Source organism: Wyeomyia smithii, chromosome 2, assembly GCF_029784165.1.
Source record: "Wyeomyia smithii strain HCP4-BCI-WySm-NY-G18 chromosome 2, ASM2978416v1, whole genome shotgun sequence".
Taxonomy (NCBI): Eukaryota; Metazoa; Arthropoda; class Insecta; order Diptera; family Culicidae; genus Wyeomyia; species Wyeomyia smithii.
Genome location: NC_073695.1, coordinates 158608767 through 158628805, shown reverse-complemented (window position 1 = coordinate 158628805; position 20039 = coordinate 158608767). Strand labels below are relative to the sequence as shown.

Genomic DNA, 20039 nt, shown 5'->3' with positions numbered 1-20039 from the left:
GAAGTGCGTACAGTTATAGACTTCTAAAGGTGTCTTGTAACACTTCAGTTTTTTCTAGGACTGCTAAAAGTGTACAATATTCATTTTCGGTTCATTTTTATGTAAACCAACCGCGATTTAGAACGTCTTTAGGATTCTTAATGCATTCGAAAATGAAAATTGTTGAATCTCTAGAATCATTTCTAAAGGACTCTTTTTTCCCTCGATTTATTTCGATTTCGTTTACTTGTTGTCGCTTCATTCTAGATGGGAGATTATAGATTTCCACTATTGATCAATGAAGCAAAATCCCCATGTTATGTGGTTCACTTTCCGTAATTATTATAAGAGAAAAAAAAATATCCCTTATGCATTGTTTGGCTAGCTTTCACTACTCAGCGTTGTAGTGCATACTAGATCACAAACAATACAGACCATTTTACGAACTGACAGGTTATGTAAAGTAGTTTCTGAACGCCACCCTTCCATTTAAAAATTACATATCGACATGATTGAAAACAAAAATGTTAGTGACGGAACCCCCTTTAAATTTTGGCATGTGTCAAGTCTTGCAGGTATCAAACAGCATGCGATAACTGCGATGTAAACATGTTGCATTTATCGAACGACGACTGTATATACTTTCTTGAAATCTTCTGCAACTTTGCTGAAGACGTAAAGCCAATCAAACCAAACATTCTGCTTTCATTTATTTTTTTCTTCATTTTTCTGAAATTTTTCAACTTTTTTGTTTCTTGTTTCTCCATGATCGGAAAACCATCAGTAGTTAGGTAGTATTTTGTAATTGTGGGTGTGTGTATTTTGTAGTTTTGTATGGTAACTTTGCCGAAGACGTTACATCATTAAAAAAACCGTTCAGCTCAAAAAATATTTGTAATCACCAATACTTTTTCAACATAGCATTTTACTCCTCAAAAACGAGTCGTGATTCAAATTAAAATTAAAATGGTCGATTAAAATGGTTGCCCATTTGTGGAGTTTTTCAGAAAGGTTGAAATCTGCTCTCTAGTTTTTTTTTGTCGAAATAAATAAGCGGAACTCATATTCGTTTATATCAGATTTTGTACGAGGAATGAAAAATGTATGGTTTGTTTTAAATTCACGCGGGTTTCGAAACTTACACGGTTTAACGCGCTACGTATACTCCATGTAAAAAACAACTGCAATGTTCATTAATTCAATTCTACAATTAATTTTTCAACAATTCAATTCAACAATTAATTAATTTAACAATCATTAATTGTACTTACATTAGTTGGACTGCTCGGAATAATTGCACAAGCTCTGTTTAGTTCTAGAGAAGCAAGTGATTTTAAAACTGGATACTCAGCATTCTTTTTTACTTCTTCAATGTTACCATCGTTTTCAAACTTCTGCAAGTAGAAAGGGTCAGATAGAATTTAAGTGGCTAACAAAATTATACTTTCAAATTACCTGAAACTGGCCTTTTTTCTTTTTACAAAATAGGCATATACCAAAGACAGCACTTATTAAAATGCATGTTAGAACGCCAAACAAAGCAGTATTTCTATCTCCTGTAATTGAGAATTGTGAATATGCTGAAAGTCTACTGTATATATTTCGGGGGATATCGTAAAAAGCACGGATAAGGCATTGCTTAGTCTAGAAATAACTAACAGTTGGCTGCACATTTTGTGTTCAATAAACAGAAATATTGAGTTTAGACAACTGATTAGTAACCAGAGGTGACGCGTGGTCAAGTGAGCTACCTGTTCAATCAATTTTTGCAACATTGAAACCATAGTATTGTGAAAAAAGATTGGACAAATTTTATTTATCTATATGGCAAAGGAACCCTACTATCTATTATGAGAGCTAATTTTCGATAATTTCTCCGTAGAATGATGATATCTGTTTCATTTCGTATAGGAAATCTGTTTTTCACAGCTACTATCATGATTCTCAATAATTATAACCCTATTCCAGCCACAAAAAACTCTTGATCCGTCGAAGAACTGATAAAGTTCGTTCAACAGATGCCGTTGTGTTAGGCAATGCCAGATCATTCTGCCAGCCGAAGCGTTTCAGAATATTTTTATTGCAGGTTTTTTCTAGCGACAGTCAAAATTATGTTTATTATCTTTTTGCCTCTAAACTCTTCACGTGAATAAAGAACCTAGCTTTGTTTATTGAATTTTAGTTCAACGCTAAATCCACAGACTAACAGACATAACACCTCGAACAAATCTTCAATAAAATCATCGTTCGGATGATTCCAGTACTTTACGTTAGTAACACTAGCACCATCTGCTGCCGTGTTCGCGCTGCGTCGTGTATTTCGACAGCGCTAGCGTTACTGCATGTGTCAAATAGGGAACTACAAAATATGTATGGGATTGCATGACAGCGCCCCAGACGGTGTTGTCGCGCGATGAATATTATCCGATTGGAAATTTGAAATGATCGTTTTTTTGTGGCGATGCACAGAGGTCGGAAAAGGCAATTTGACGAACATAATTCATTTGTGCTTAAACGATTGATGTTAGCCAAAGACAATGTTCAAAAGAATTGTTCACAAAAATATAACGGAAATGTTGATGAAAATTTTTTGATCATGGCCTACTATCATAAAAATAAAAAAATAACTTTTGATACAGCGAAGATACAAAAATAGTTTTTTTAGCAAAGTTGTAGAACTTTTCAAAATATGAAACTTTGCAGAAAATATTAACTTTCTATGACGTATATTTATTTTTTTTTTCCTCATCTATCGACGTATATTTATTGAAATACAAAGCATTGTCGCTGTCAACCCCCTCGACTTTAGTTTTTCTAGCATAATTTTTCAAATATTGTTTTTTCAAGAACATAATGTTCTAGACATATATGACCAACATAAAAACACAGGTTTCTTTCGAAAACAGCATGTTGCTACAATCGCTCTATACTAAGTTAGAGCGTTTTTTCATTAAATAATTTCCAAGTTTTAAATGCATATAGGGGAGAAAGAGGCAAACCGGTGCCCATCATCAAATACTTTTTTCAAAGCTTAGACCTTGTACTATAAGCTAGTTAAACTTTGATACTTGACAATTCATAAATGAATGAGTAGAGTGATGTTTTAGGTATGTATGTTTCTGGGGTTTTCTATACAAAAATGCATTAACTACCTGATTATTGAACGATAATTTGTGAATTTATGAAACAGATAACTCGCAATACTTTCAAAACTAGTGAGAACACCAGTGTTACGTCTGTTAGTCTGGGCTAAATCGTTTCCTTAGACGATGTTAAAATTTTAAACTAGAAAGTAAGCAGTGCTTAAGAAGACAAACGTGTACTATACGGGCTATACGACGCTCAAGTTTTCGAATGAACTAAATGGATAAAAAGACTTGAATGAAAACCAAAGAACACCACCACATTAATAAAAATAATGAATGAATCTACTACGAAAGCTCTAATGATTGAGATCTGCGTACTCTTGCCGCCACATGGACAGTCTCTCAAATTTCAATGATGTCGAGAAAAGAAACAGAAAAGCAAAACGAAACAGGTGAAAAGACACTGGAGAGAGGGTGCATTGCGTGTGAGTTGTATGGCGTAGTTTGAAGTGTAGCCCATCAGGTTACATTCTTCACGGCGCATAAGATTTCACCACAGACTAACAGACATAACACGTCGAACAAATTTTCAATAAAATCATCGTTTGGATGATTCCAGTACTTTACGTTAGTAACACTAGCACCATCTGCTGTCGTGTTCGCGCTGCGTCATGTATTTCGACATCAGCGCCAGCGTTACTGCATGCGTCAAATGGGGAACTACAAAATATGTATGAGATTGCATGACAGCGCCCCAGACGACGTTTTCGAGCGATGACTGTTATTCGATTGAAAATTTGAAATGAACGTTTTTTGTGGCGATGGAGCTAGGTTCCAGTGTTACGTCTGTTAGTCTGTGATTCCACTAGGTTGGCAACAGAAGAAGCATGTTCGGGATAACATTACAATTACAATTTTAATTTTTCATCCACTCCACAAAAATGTGAAACGGTTAACTTTTTGTCTGCGATTGTCTACCTGTCCTATGAACAGTTTAAACAGGTGGACGAGACGCCTCTGTAATAGTAACACATTTGGATTTGGTTTATTTAACCATATGTATGTTCGTGTAATGAATCTCTTATTGAGCGTGTTGGTAGAAGGGAAACAGATATTGAGAATAGGCAATGTTTCTATTTAATTCTACCTCAAAAAATCGAATAACGTCTAAATCGTCCGCAGATCGGATCCACATAAGCACTGATGATGGTTATTAGCTAAGACAAGGCGCGACACCTGGCTTCTCATTTTTCTTTTCGTAACGGCCGTCTTCCCCGTTGAAATATTTTTGAACGTTCCACACAGTTGATGCCAGAATGATTATGTTTAACAACTTTTGCAGGTTAATGAAAATAAAACAAATTTAAAATTTCATATATGTATAGGCGAATAATACTCTATTTTTATTTATTATTTTATGTTCAATAAAGCATACTCCTACTATCAGATTTTTTCTTCAAGTTTCTAGGTTCTAGTTCCCCTGACTTCAACCGAAATAGTAAAAAACGATTAATCAATGTATTTTTAAAGTTTTAACAGTGAAATACATTACTCGGTAATATCATGTACCTTGCATACTTTCCATCTTTATTTATGAACAATTATAATAGCTCAATTATGACTCTCCAGCAACATTGCGTTACAGCGAAAAGTAACCTCGTTGTATTTTCTACGTGACGATTGCGTTATCGGATTCAGCCAATTCGCAATTGGTTGCATGTAACGGTGACCAGCTGTCGTGTCTTAGGTTATTAGTGATAAACAAAATACGTAGCCGAACTGAAGTGCTGTATACCATCATACCGAGCCAAAACGTAGATTGCATCGTTCGACACTGCGATGTGCAACCATGTGCAAACCACGCTCTGAACTAAGGGATATAATTGAAACACGACACGACGCACGTGTCAATTAGCTGTTGGGAAGTTTGCCGAAGCAAATTTCTTCATTCCACTGGGACAGTGCAAATCTACGCAAGAATAGACAAACGATTCTGAGATTTACGATGCAAGAGAGAAATGCCAGATAGCCTCAGGTGGGCTCTGAGACTCAACAGAAACGGACGTGCAAAGTGGTCGTTCTATTATAATCCCGTCCGTGTGTACGAATAGCCAAACAAAAGAGAATATAATTCGCGCTCAAGGCCAACTAGATAGTGAATTGTGTCGCTACGATTCCGTACTCGCTTCGCTACAGTGGCTGTATTGTTGCAGAGATACCGGCTGCAGCTTTGATTTGTGCACAGTGAATAGATAACACAGAGCAACAATTTTTTGCCTTGGCTTCTATGTATGATTTTTTGATGAAGTTTGAAGCAAAACCAAATTTCCCCGTGTTTGAACATATTTCAACTTAAGGGGCAACAATGATGCCATTTTGAATTTTTGAGAATTCGGAAATTTTCGATGTTTTTTCGACGCCATTTTGTTTTTATTTATTTATTTCACTTCGTCTCCAGTTCAAGCTGTACAGACTGACCTTACCTAGTTATTATACCTTATACTAATTTTAAAACGTTGTCTAGTTGTGTTAAAATCAGAAGCGTCGCTATTACTTAGTAGAGTGAAACATTTCTCCAGTGGATGGTTTTGTCCAAATACTGTTCGATGCCTAGTTGTCCTAGAACAGTGAGCGTGGTCGTGATCGATGCGCTGGCACGTAGATATTTACCTGCTGTAGTAGGTCAGGGCAATCGACACGATTGCTCAGTATGTCGAAAGCGAACATGCGTTGCAAAAATATGCGTCTCTGGTGCAAGGGTTCCAGTCTAATTAATCGGCATCGCTGATCATACGGTGGTAATCTTCGAGGCTCAACCCAAGGTAGTCGTCGTAGTGCGAAGCGGAGAAAACACCGTTGTATCCTCTCTATGCGAATGATTTGGGCTTCTTGATGGGGTGTCCAGATTTGAACAGCGTATTCAAGAACGCTTCGCACAATCGAGCAACAGAGTGTTTTTAGAGCATATACATCGCTGAAGTCGCGAGCATTTCGACGGATGAAACCTAGCAGGGCGGAAGCTTTCGGCCGAGCTGCAGGCCACCACGGGTCGACGCCTGGCGACCGTCGAGGCCATGCACGCGCTGTGTGACCACCGATGGGTGTGTGATAACATCGATTAGTCCCGGACCGGCAGCGGGAGCTTGCCTAGGGAGTGGTGAGGTTTCGGGCATTGGGCAGTCGATTCCCCGTAAAAGCCACGGCCACCCGTAAGCAGCTTCGACGGAGCGAATAGTGCCGCTCCCATCACCCAAATGCACTAACCTTCCTATTGGGGCTGATACCAGTAAGGTCCCAATTATGGTGTACTGGTCGCTGCGTTTTAGGTTTTTGAGAGGGAATACGATTTTATACCACGACGTTGGGCTGGCACCTGCACCGAGCTCCCTTAGTAAAGTCGTGTGACAACGGCTTGAAACGGCGAGGTGGCATACGGCTGCAGGGGTTTCCGTCCCGTAAAACATGGCAGGCCTTCCAGTACGTTCCGCGGCCATTGCCTGATGGAAATCAGGCAGGAATGGGATCAGATGCCCTTTCCTGACTTACGCCGGTCGGGAGGCGTCATAGTTGCTCATGAGGGGCTATGACGACCTTCACTAGCCATGACTTCACTGCTCCGGCATAGGCCACCATGGGACCATATAGGCGACCACTCCACCATGACCAAGGATAGCGGCTGGAAGGGAGACCCTTTTAACCAAAATGTTTTCCTTTAAAATCGGCGAAGAGGTGAAAGTAGTGGATGGGGCGGACGGGTTAGTAAACCGTTTGCCAGGCGGGGCATCGCCCGGTCTCCACCGAGACTGGCCGATGCCGGTAAAGGCGGCGCACAGGTTGGTACACCTTTTGCGACACCGACAGGGGAGTTCCGAGTTGGGGCAAAGGCGGCCACGCCTAAGCCAGCACCAACCGGAATAGCGAAGATTGGCGGTAAGCTGGAAACACCTAAAACCGCCAAGGAGCGGGAACAAATATCTGGGGCTTACTACTCTCTGCAGTAGAAAGCCACATGAACAAGTTCCCGAGTGTAGAGGCGGTGTCCGTACAACTTGATGAAATACTCAAGTTCACGGACGAACGTAGCAACATATCGAAAGATTTGAAGCAATGTCTTCTGTTGCTACGTATGAACATTTGCAGCGCGAAATCCGAGCTTTCGCAAGCCCTTAAACGGGCTAACGATGCCGAAAGCAAGGCACTCGCGCTGGAGGCAAGGCTTAAGCAGCCTTAAAAAGGGAGTGCTGCAGCTGTGTCTAAATACACACAAACAGCTGCAGCATCGTTTGCTGAAGTCTGTTCAACTGAACCGACTGGCAAACGTGCGAGAGGTTCTCCGGGGGAATCGGCCCCCAGGACGCAACGAAGCCGGTTGTTCGGTGACAGCCAGGAAGCTGGCCCGTCGGTCCAGCCGAGCAAAGAACCAGCAAACGGCGAAGCCACAGATTGGACCACCGTGGTGAACAAAAAGCGGCAGAAGCGGGAACGACGCGCGAAGCGCGGCGACCGCAATAAGAAGCCGCAAGGGGCGAACAGGCAGAGCAAGGGTGACGCGCTCATTTTTAAGACGGATGCGTCTAAGTACGCTAAAGTATTGAAGGCCATGAGAGGCGAATCCAAGATCAAAGACATCGGCGCGAATGTCAGGTCAACTCGTCGGTCACGCACCGGCGCGATGATCCTCGAACTCCGCAAAGAGACGGCCCAGGAAGTGCTAGGCGAGGAGGTCCAAATCCGAGCCCTCACTCCTGATGTGATTCTCCAGCTTAAAAACCTGGACGAGATCACCGAAGAGTGTGATATAGCACAAGCCTTCGAGCGAGAGTGTGGAGTGGTAGTGACCGCGGAGGCAGTTCGTCTCCGCAGGGGCCCGGCCGGCACCCAGGTTGCTACTATAAAGCTTCCACTAGCGCAGGGTATCAAGGCCCTGAAGAAGGCCACGTTGAAGGTGGGTTGGTCGGTCTGCTCTCTGGGCACCTTCCAACAGCCTGACGCTTGCTTCAGGTGCTTTGAGCGGGGGCATAAATCCTGGTCGTGCAAAGGGCCCGACAGGTCCAATTTATGCCGCCGCTGCGGTGGCGCAGGCCACAAGGCACGGGACTGCGGTGCACCTCCCAAGTGTCTGGTATGCACCGGTAAACGGGACGCCAAACACGCCATGGGAGGCCCCAAGTGTCCGGCTGCACGGCCGGCTACTAAGCCGCAGGCCTGAGGGTGATACAGTTAAACCTGAACCACTGCTATGCGGCGCAGCAGTTGCTACACCAAGCGGCTGCTGAGTCGTTGTCGTACGTGGCCATCGTCTCGGACCCATACCGCATCCCAACCGGAAACGGTAACTGGGTATCGGACAAGTCTGGGAAGACGACCATTTGCACGACAGGCAGGTCCCCGGTTCAGGAGATTGTGTCGACCTCCAGAGGGGGGTACGTTATAGCCAAAGTGGATGGAGTATTCTACTGCAGTTGCTATGCTCCGCCAAGTTGGTCTATCGAAACGTTCGCACAGATGGTCGATCAAGCAACCGTGGAACTGACGGGCCTATGGCCGTTGGTGGTTGCGGGTGACTTCAACGCTTGGGCTGTCGAGTGGGGAAGTCGCTGTACAAATCAGAGGGGCCAGGTCTTGTTGGAAGCTTTGGCAAAGCTCAACTTAGACTTGGCTAACGTTGGTACAAAATGCACCCACAGTAGAAATGGTGCGGAATCGATTATCGATGTGACGTTCTGCAGCCCGGGACTGATCACGAACTGGAGGGTAGACGACAGCTACACGAATAGCGACCACCAATCGGTCCGCTATGAGGTAGACGTGCGGAAGCAAGCAGCGAGTAGGGTCAATATTCCATCCTTCTACGGCTGGAAAACATTGCATTTCGATGCAGATAATTTTGGGCAGGCAATTAGATGGAAGCACGAAGGGGGTGAACCGCTTCCAGATGTGGACCATCTAAATTCGACGCTGTCATGGGCGTGCGACGCCACGATGCCTAGGTCTCGTCCGCCTAAAGAGGGTAAACCACCGACATACTGGTGGAGCGAAACGATAGCAGGCCTACGCAGTGCATGCCTTCGTGCAAGACGGAGGATGCAACGCGCACGTTCCGACGAGCAAAGAGCGGAACGCGGTGCCGCATTCAGATCCGCTAAGGCAACGCTTAAGAGCGCAATCAGAGCCAGTAAACGAGCCTGTTTCGAACGACTCTGTGCCAGTGCCAATTCGAACCCGTGGGGTGACGCCTACAGGGTCGTTATGACCAAGACTAGAGGTGCGCTAGCCCCGGCCGAACAATCACCAGCGATGCTAGACACGATCATTCAGGGCCTCTTCCCAAGCTACGATCCAAGTCCCTGGCCTCCGGCTGACGAGTCACCACCAACCGTGAGTGAGGGCAGCCGTGCAGAGGCAGACGATGCGGTAAGGGTGACAGAAGAAGAATTGATCGGGATCGCAAACTCCCTGAAGGTAGGCAAGGCTCCGGGACCAGACGGAATCCCGAACTTGGCCATCAAGACTGCCATCAAAGAAGCCCCCGGGTTGTTCAGGGCGGTCATGCAGAAATGTTTTGACGACTGCCTCTTCACGGACGTGTGGAAGCGCCAGAGGCTGGTGCTGTTGCCGAAGGTTGGGAAACCACCAGTTGACCCATCGGCATACAGACCAATCTGCCTGCTGGACACGGCGGGCAAGGTGCTTGAGAGGGTAATCCTCAATAGACTGGTGAAATATACAGAAAGTGAGAACGGTCTATCAAGCAACCAGTTTGGTTTTCGAAAAGGTAGGTCCACGGTGGATGCAATTCTCTCCGTCACCAGAACGGCTGAGGTTGCAATCCAACGCAAAAGGAGGGGCATTCGTTACTGCGCGATCGTCACGCTTGACGTGAAGAACGCGTTTAACAGTGCCAGCTGGGACTCCATAGCCTTAGCGCTACAGAGTCTCAGAGTGCCGACGCCGCTGTACAAGATTCTGGGTAACTACTTTCAGAATCGAGTACTAGTGTATAACACAAACGAGGGTCAGAAAAGCGTTCCGGTTACCGCAGGTGTACCGCAAGGTTCCATCCTGGGCCCGGTACTGTGGAACGCCATGTATGACGGCGTGTTAAAACTAACACTCCCTCCAGGGGTGGTGATCGTGGGCTTCGCCGACGACATAACTCTTGAGGTCTATGGCGAGTCATTTAGAGAGATAGAGTTAAAGGCCGCGCTATCAATACGCGTAGTGAAAGACTGGATGCACTCCAGGAAACTGGAGTTAGCGCACCATAAGACTGAAGTTATTGTTGTAAATAACAGAAAATCGGAGCAGAAGGCATCGATTAGTGCTGGTGCATGCACTATCGCCTCAATACGCTCGCTGAAGCTTCTGGGGGTTATGATCGACGACAAGCTCACGTTCGGGAGCCACGTCGATTATACCTGCAAGAAAGCTTCCATGGCTGTGGCAGCGCTATCTCGCATGATGGCAAACAGCTCGGCGGTCCGTAGCAGCAGGCGCAAAGTCCTTGCTACCGTGACTACGTCCATACTCAGGTATGGAGGACCAGTGTGGTCCAAGGTGTTGAGTACCTCGTGCCATCGCGGCAAACTCGAGAGTACGTACAGGCTAATGTGCCTAAGGGTCGCGTGCGCATACCGAACAGTGTCGTACGAGGCGGTTTGCGGCCTGGCTGGCATGATGCCCATCAGCATCATCGTCAAGGAGGATGTAGAGTGCTTCGACCAACGCGACACGAGGGGTATACGCAACACCATACGGTCATCTTCAAAGGCCAGGTGGCAGCGGGAGTGGTCCAACACTACAAAAGGTGGTCATCACGGCCGCATCACAGATCGTTAGTATTTTGCAGGGCACTAATCGACGGGAAACCATCTATGTGCCCCAGTTAGTTAATGGTTAACTAACTGGCCTGTATAGGCTGCTCTGCTACCCATAGAGGTAAGTACGTAAAGCACGACGGGCCCTCTCCCTGAAGTAATGCCTAACGGCGGTCCCGGGGAGACCAAGGGCTTTAGCTGTTCAGCTTAAGGTTGCTCAGCATGGGTAAAAGCAGGGCGAAAGCTTTACAGGTTGTCGCTGTGATATGCTCGTTGAAACAGAGCTTACTGTTGAAGGTAACTCCTAAGTCCTGTATCGAGGAAACACGTTCTAGGTTGAAACCATTCACTCTGTACTCGTAGTGCTGCTGCGTCCGCGTCCTGGTGAAGCTAATTATTTTACACTTCGTCGCGTTCATCTCCATGCCACACGGTGTGTCCGAAGTGCCGGATTATCGTACTTTAATGTACCTCGGATTTTCTTTCACCAAAAGTTAGTTTGGGTCCATACCTTTCAAAATCAACCGGTTTTAAAAAAATCCATCGGGGGAAATTTTGAAAAAAATTGATGTGGCATGGAGATGAACGCGACGAAGTGTAAAATAATTAGCTTCACCAGGACGCGGACGCAGCAGCACTACGAGTACAGAGTGAATGGTTTCAACCTAGAACGTGTTTCCTCGATACAGGACTTAGGAGTTACCTTCAACAGTAAGCTCTGTTTCAACGAGCATATCACAGCGACAACCTGTAAAGCTTTCGCCCTGCTTTTACCCATGCTGAGCAACCTTAAGCTGAACAGCTAAAGCCCTTGGTCTCCCCGGGACCGCCGTTAGGCATTACTTCAGGGAGAGGGCCCGTCGTGCTTTTCGTACTTACCTCTATGGGTAGCAGAGCAGCCTATACAGGCCAGTTAGTTAACCATTAACTAACTGGGGCACATAGATGGTTTCCCGTCGATTAGTGCCCTGCAAAATACTAACGATCTGTGATGCGGCCGTGATGACCACCTTTTGTAGTGTTGGACCACTCCCGCTGCCACCTGGCCTTTGAAGATGACCGTATGGTGTTGCGTATACCCCTCGTGTCGCGTTGGTCGAAGCACTCTACATCCTCCTTGACGATGATGCTGATGGGCATCATGCCAGCCAGGCCGCAAACCGCCTCGTACGACACTGTTCGGTATGCGCACGCGACCCTTAGGCACATTAGCCTGTACGTACTCTCGAGTTTGCCGCGATGGCACGAGGTACTCAACACCTTGGACCACACTGGTCCTCCATACCTGAGTATGGACGTAGTCACGGTAGCAAGGACTTTGCGCCTGCTGCTACGGACCGCCGAGCTGTTTGCCATCATGCGAGATAGCGCTGCCACAGCCATGGAAGCTTTCTTGCAGGTATAATCGACGTGGCTCCCGAACGTGAGCTTGTCGTCGATCATAACCCCCAGAAGCTTCAGCGAGCGTATTGAGGCGATAGTGCATGCACCAGCACTAATCGATGCCTTCTGCTCCGATTTTCTGTTATTTACAACAATAACTTCAGTCTTATGGTGCGCTAACTCCAGTTTCCTGGAGTGCATCCAGTCTTTCACTACGCGTATTGATAGCGCGGCCTTTAACTCTATCTCTCTAAATGACTCGCCATAGACCTCAAGAGTTATGTCGTCGGCGAAGCCCACGATCACCACCCCTGGAGGGAGTGTTAGTTTTAACACGCCGTCATACATGGCGTTCCACAGTACCGGGCCCAGGATGGAACCTTGCGGTACACCTGCGGTAACCGGAACGCTTTTCTGACCCTCGTTTGTGTTATACACTAGTACTCGATTCTGAAAGTAGTTACCCAGAATCTTGTACAGCGGCGTCGGCACTCTGAGACTCTGTAGCGCTAAGGCTATGGAGTCCCAGCTGGCACTGTTAAACGCGTTCTTCACGTCAAGCGTGACGATCGCGCAGTAACGAATGCCCCTCCTTTTGCGTTGGATTGCAACCTCAGCCGTTCTGGTGACGGAGAGAATTGCATCCACCGTGGACCTACCTTTTCGAAAACCAAACTGGTTGCTTGATAGACCGTTCTCACTTTCTGTATATTTCACCAGTCTATTGAGGATTACCCTCTCAAGCACCTTGCCCGCCGTGTCCAGCAGGCAGATTGGTCTGTATGCCGATGGGTCAACTGGTGGTTTCCCAACCTTCGGCAACAGCACCAGCCTCTGGCGCTTCCACACGTCCGTGAAGAGGCAGTCGTCAAAACATTTCTGCATGACCGCCCTGAACAACCCGGGGGCTTCTTTGATGGCAGTCTTGATGGCCAAGTTCGGGATTCCGTCTGGTCCCGGAGCCTTGCCTACCTTCAGGGAGTTTGCGATCCCGATCAATTCTTCTTCTGTCACCCTTACCGCATCGTCTGCCTCTGCACGGCTGCCCTCACTCACGGTTGGTGGTGACTCGTCAGCCGGAGGCCAGGGACTTGGATCGTAGCTTGGGAAGAGGCCCTGAATGATCGTGTCTAGCATCGCTGGTGATTGTTCGGCCGGGGCTAGCGCACCTCTAGTCTTGGTCATAACGACCCTGTAGGCGTCACCCCACGGGTTCGAATTGGCACTGGCACAGAGTCGTTCGAAACAGGCTCGTTTACTGGCTCTGATTGCGCTCTTAAGCGTTGCCTTAGCGGATCTGAATGCGGCACCGCGTTCCGCTCTTTGCTCGTCGGAACGTGCGCGTTGCATCCTCCGTCTTGCACGAAGGCATGCACTGCGTAGGCCTGCTATCGTTTCGCTCCACCAGTATGTCGGTGGTTTACCCTCTTTAGGCGGACGAGACCTAGGCATCGTGGCGTCGCACGCCCATGACAGCGTCGAATTTAGATGGTCCACATCTGGAAGCGGTTCACCCCCTTCGTGCTTCCATCTAATTGCCTGCCCAAAATTATCTGCATCGAAATGCAATGTTTTCCAGCCGTAGAAGGATGGAATATTGACCCTACTCGCTGCTTGCTTCCGCACGTCTACCTCATAGCGGACCGATTGGTGGTCGCTATTCGTGTAGCTGTCGTCTACCCTCCAGTTCGTGATCAGTCCCGGGCTGCAGAACGTCACATCGATAATCGATTCCGCACCATTTCTACTGTGGGTGCATTTTGTACCAACGTTAGCCAAGTCTAAGTTGAGCTTTGCCAAAGCTTCCAACAAGACCTGGCCCCTCTGATTTGTACAGCGACTTCCCCACTCGACAGCCCAAGCGTTGAAGTCACCCGCAACCACCAACGGCCATAGGCCCGTCAGTTCCACGGTTGCTTGATCGACCATCTGTGCGAACGTTTCGATAGACCAACTTGGCGGAGCATAGCAACTGCAGTAGAATACTCCATCCACTTTGGCTATAACGTACCCCCCTCTGGAGGTCGACACAATCTCCTGAACCGGGGACCTGCCTGTCGTGCAAATGGTCGTCTTCCCAGACTTGTCCGATACCCAGTTACCGTTTCCGGTTGGGATGCGGTATGGGTCCGAGACGATGGCCACGTCCGACAACGACTCAGCAGCCGCTTGGTGTAGCAACTGCTGCGCCGCATAGCAGTGGTTCAGGTTTAACTGTATCACCCTCAGGCCTGCGGCTTAGTAGCCGGCCGTGCAGCCGGACACTTGGGGCCTCCCATGGCGTGTTTGGCGTCCCGTTTACCGGTGCATACCAGACACTTGGGAGGTGCACCGCAGTCCCGTGCCTTGTGGCCTGCGCCACCGCAGCGGCGGCATAAATTGGACCTGTCGGGCCCTTTGCACGACCAGGATTTATGCCCCCGCTCAAAGCACCTGAAGCAAGCGTCAGGCTGTTGGAAGGTGCCCAGAGAGCAGACCGACCAACCCACCTTCAACGTGGCCTTCTTCAGGGCCTTGATACCCTGCGCTAGTGGAAGCTTTATAGTAGCAACCTGGGTGCCGGCCGGGCCCCTGCGGAGACGAACTGCCTCCGCGGTCACTACCACTCCACACTCTCGCTCGAAGGCTTGTGCTATATCACACTCTTCGGTGATCTCGTCCAGGTTTTTAAGCTGGAGAATCACATCAGGAGTGAGGGCTCGGATTTGGACCTCCTCGCCTAGCACTTCCTGGGCCGTCTCTTTGCGGAGTTCGAGGATCATCGCGCCGGTGCGTGACCGACGAATTGACCTGACATCCGCGCCGATGTCTTTGATCTTGGATTCGCCTCTCATGGCCTTCAATACTTTAGCGTACTTAGACGCATCCGTCTTAAAAATGAGCGCGTCACCCTTGCTCTGCCTGTTCGCCCCTTGCGGCTTCTTATTGCGGTCGCCGCGCTTCGCGCGTCGTTCCCGCTTCTGCCGCTTTTTGTTCACCACGGTGGTCCAATCTGTGGCTTCGCCGTTTGCTGGTTCTTTGCTCGGCTGGACCGACGGGCCAGCTTCCTGGCTGTCACCGAACAACCGGCTTCGTTGCGTCCTGGGGGCCGATTCCCCCGGAGAACCTCTCGCACGTTTGCCAGTCGGTTCAGTTGAACAGACTTCAGCAAACGATGCTGCAGCTGTTTGTGTGTATTTAGACACAGCTGCAGCACTCCCTTTTTAAGGCTGCTTAAGCCTTGCCTCCAGCGCGAGTGCCTTGCTTTCGGCATCGTTAGCCCGTTTAAGGGCTTGCGAAAGCTCGGATTTCGCGCTGCAAATGTTCATACGTAGCAACAGAAGACATTGCTTCAAATCTTTCGATATGTTGCTACGTTCGTCCGTGAACTTGAGTATTTCATCAAGTTGTACGGACACCGCCTCTACACTCGGGAACTTGTTCATGTGGCTTTCTACTGCAGAGAGTAGTAAGCCCCAGATATTTGTTCCCGCTCCTTGGCGGTTTTAGGTGTTTCCAGCTTACCGCCAATCTTCGCTATTCCGGTTGGTGCTGGCTTAGGCGTGGCCGCCTTTGCCCCAACTCGGAACTCCCCTGTCGGTGTCGCAAAAGGTGTACCAACCTGTGCGCCGCCTTTACCGGCATCGGCCAGTCTCGGTGGAGACCGGGCGATGCCCCGCCTGGCAAACGGTTTACTAACCCGTCCGCCCCATCCACTACTTTCACCTCTTCGCCGATTTTAAAGGAAAACATTTTGGTTAAAAGGGTCTCCCTTCCAGCCGCTATCCTTGGTCATGGTGGAGTGGTCGCCTATATGGTCCCATGGTGGCCTATGCCGGAGCAGTGAAGTCATGGCTAGTGAAGGTCGTCATAGCCCCTCATGAGCAACTATGACGCCTCCCGACCGGCGTAAGTCAGGAAAGGGCATCTAATCCCATTCCTGCCTGATTTCCATCAGGCAATGGCCGCGGAACGTACTGGAAGGCCTGCCATGTTTTACGGGACGGAAACCCCTGCAGCCGTATGCCACCTCGCCGTTTCAAGCCGTTGTCACACGACTTTACTAAGGGAGCTCGGTGCAGGTGCCAGCCCAACGTCGTGGTATAAAATCGTATTCCCTCTCAAAAACCTAAAACGCAGCGACCAGTACACCATAATTGGGACCTTACTGGTATCAGCCCCAATAGGAAGGTTAGTGCATTTGGGTGATGGGAGCGGCACTATTCGCTCCGTCGAAGCTGCTTACGGGTGGCCGTGGCTTTTACGGGGAATCGACTGCCCAATGCCCGAAACCTCACCACTCCCTAGGCAAGCTCCCGCTGCCGGTCCGGGACTAATCGATGTTATCACACACCCATCGGTGGTCACACAGCGCGTGCATGGCCTCGACGGTCGCCAGGCGTCGACCCGTGGTGGCCTGCAGCTCGGCCGAAAGCTTCCGCCCTGCTAGGTTTCATCCGTCGAAATGCTCGCGACTTCAGCGATGTATATGCTCTAAAAACACTCTGTTGCTCGATTGTGCGAAGCGTTCTTGAATACGCTGTTCAAATCTGGACACCCCATCAAGAAGCCCAAATCATTCGCATAGAGAGGATACAACGGTGTTTTCTCCGCTTCGCACTACGACGACTACCTTGGGTTGAGCCTCGAAGATTACCACCGTATGATCAGCGATGCCGATTAATTAGACTGGAACCCTTGCACCAGAGACGCATATTTTTGCAACGCATGTTCGCTTTCGACATACTGAGCAATCGTGTCGATTGCCCTGACCTACTACAGCAGGTAAATATCTACGTGCCAGCGCATCGATCACGACCACGCTCACTGTTCTAGGACAACTAGGCATCGAACAGTATTTGGACAAAACCATCCACTGGAGAAATGTTTCACTCTACTAAGTAATAGCGACGCTTCTGATTTTAACACAACTAGACAACGTTTTAAAATTAGTATAAGGTATAATAACTAGGTAAGGTCAGTCTGTACAGCTTGAACTGGAGACGAAGTGAAATAAATAAATAAAAACAAAATGGCGTCGAAAAAACATCGAAAATTTCCGAATTCTCAAAAATTCAAAATGGCATCATTGTTGCCCCTTAAGTTGAAATATGTTCAAACACGGGGAAATTTGGTTTTGCTTCAAACTTCATCAAAAAATCATACATAGAAGCCAAGGCAAAAAATTGTTGCTCTGTGTTATCTATTCACTGTGCACAAATCAAAGCTGCAGCCGGTATCTCTGCAACAATACAGCCACTGTAGCGAAGCGAGTACGGAATCGTAGCGACACAATTCACTATCTAGTTGGCCTTGAGCGCGAATTATATTCTCTTTTGTTTGGCTATTCGTACACACGGACGGGATTATAATAGAACGACCACTTTGCACGTCCGTTTCTGTTGAGTCTCAGAGCCCACCTGAGGCTATCTGGCATTTCTCTCTTGCATCGTAAATCTCAGAATCGTTTGTCTATTCTTGCGTAGATTTGCACTGTCCCAGTGGAATGAAGAAATTTGCTTCGGCAAACTTCCCAACAGCTAATTGACACGTGCGTCGTGTCGTGTTTCAATTATATCCCTTAGTTCAGAGCGTGGTTTGCACATGGTTGCACATCGCAGTGTCGAACGATGCAATCTACGTTTTGGCTCGGTATGATGGTATACAGCACTTCAGTTCGGCTACGTATTTTGTTTATCACTAATAACCTAAGACACGACAGCTGGTCACCGTTACATGCAACCAATTGCGAATTGGCTGAATCCGATAACGCAATCGTCACGTAGAAAATACAACGAGGTTACTTTTCGCTGTAACGCAATGTTGCTGGAGAGTCATAATTGAGCTATTATAATTGTTCATAAATAAAGATGGAAAGTATGCAAGGTACATGATATTACCGAGTAATGTATTTCACTGTTAAAACTTTAAAAATACATTGATTAATCGTTTTTTACTATTTCGGTTGAAGTCAGGGGAACTAGAACCTAGAAACTTGAAGAAAAAATCTGATAGTAGGAGTATGCTTTATTGAACATAAAATAATAAATAAAAATAGAGTATTATTCGCCTATACATATATGAAATTTTAAATTTGTTTTATTTTCATTAACCTGCAAAAGTTGTTAAACATAATCATTCTGGCATCAACTGTGTGGAACGTTCAAAAATATTTCAACGGGGAAGACGGCCGTTACGAAAAGAAAAATGAGAAGCCAGGTGTCGCGCCTTGTCTTAGCTAATAACCATCATCAGTGCTTATGTGGATCCGATCTGCGGACGATTTAGACGTTATTCGATTTTTTGAGGTAGAATTAAATAGAAACATTGCCTATTCTCAATATCTGTTTCCCTTCTACCAACACGCTCAATAAGAGATTCATTACACGAACATACATATGGTTAAATAAACCAAATCCAAATGTGTTACTATTACAGAGGCGTCTCGTCCACCTGTTTAAACTGTTCATAGTCCATCGGGGGAAATTTTGAAAAAAATTGATTTCAATTTTTAGTGTTTTTTCAACCTAAATTTTTCGATTTTTTTTTTTAAATAGTTTATTTGACACGGCACGACACAATTTATGTTTAACTGAGCCAAGTACATTTTTTTTAATTCTAAATTAGCAGGGAAAAGAGGGAGGCCTTTTCTTTATTCTCGCGGCCGACTACGAGCTAGTGGGGATTTAAGGTGAGAGGAGGGGAGTTACAATTTTGATTTTAACTATATTGAGTTATATGATTTATTTATTTGTACATGGCTAAGCAGTGATGTTCTATTTGAGCAGTTTGGACTGAGGTGTCTGCGTGAACATAAAGATGCCGAGTCTTCGTTTGAGTGTCTCCAGCTTAGTGTATCATCTTCTTTCAGCGTGTAGCGGGAATGGTAATCTAACAAATAGATAGAAGAGTTTCATATTTTAATACCAGCGTGTTTTATGAACACGTATAGCTGTGTCATGTACTGGAGATCACCGCTTCCCAGAATGTCTCTAACGGGTACGTTCGGTTGTTTTCCTCGGGCCCGAAGGGAATCTATAAGCTCAGACCTAACACCACAGTATTCGGTACACGACCAAACAACATGCTCGATGTCATGGTAGCCATCGCCACAAACGCAGTGATTACTGTCTACAAGCCCTATACGAAAGAGATGCGTGTTTAACGTATAGTGATTGGACATAAGTCTGGACATCACGCGAATGAAGTCCCGACCTACATCCAACCCCATGCTTTCGTCGATACCTTTTTTTTTTTTTTTTTTTTTTTTTTAAAGGTGGTGGGGAAATCTGCAAACAGTCACCTGAGAAGAGAACTCAGGGTGTGGGGATGAGACTAGGGGAGAGATGCTGGGGTAGTTACACTCGCCCAGGCACCTACTGATCCCTGTCCCGACCCACTAAAACCCCTCCAGTCTCCAGCCCTGGTCTTCCCGGAACGACGGTTAAGTATTACGTCGGGGAGTGGCTTTTGTGCGTGATGCACCCTCTTTACTCTTATAACCTCCTAGCAAACTACCTGGAGACTGGTAATTAGCTACCACTGGCGTGTTACCGTCGATACCTTAGGAAAAATGGAATGTAGCCACCGTCCCAGTTCATCTGAGTTCCATGATGATTGCCAACTGTTGAGTGTTCTCTGACGCAAAATGCTATAAAATTCATCATAAGCAATTGGTCTTACATAAATATCGCCATCAATAGCACCCACCTTAGCTAAACAGTCAGCCTTTTCATTGCCCGGAATGGAACAATGAGAAGGGACCCACGCTAAGGTAACCCGGTAATTTTTATCT

At 46.9% G+C, this 20039-nt stretch overlaps 1 protein-coding gene across 2 annotated transcripts in view; it reads right to left on the bottom strand.

Annotated features, from left to right (window-relative positions):
- The window catches only part of LOC129721824 (uncharacterized), a 240622-nt gene that overhangs the window by 169126 nt on the left and 51457 nt on the right, over positions 1 to 20039 (bottom strand). The window contains exons 2-3 of one of the 2 annotated variants that reach the window (XM_055674840.1): positions 1435 to 1535; positions 1251 to 1373 (exon numbers count right to left, since the gene is read on the bottom strand). In XM_055674840.1, the coding sequence (XP_055530815.1) occupies positions 1251 to 1373; positions 1435 to 1535 (224 nt within the window). Of the gene's footprint in view, positions 1 to 1250; positions 1374 to 1434; positions 1536 to 20039 lie in introns of those variants that run through there. The other variant, XM_055674842.1, reaches the window with a different exon arrangement.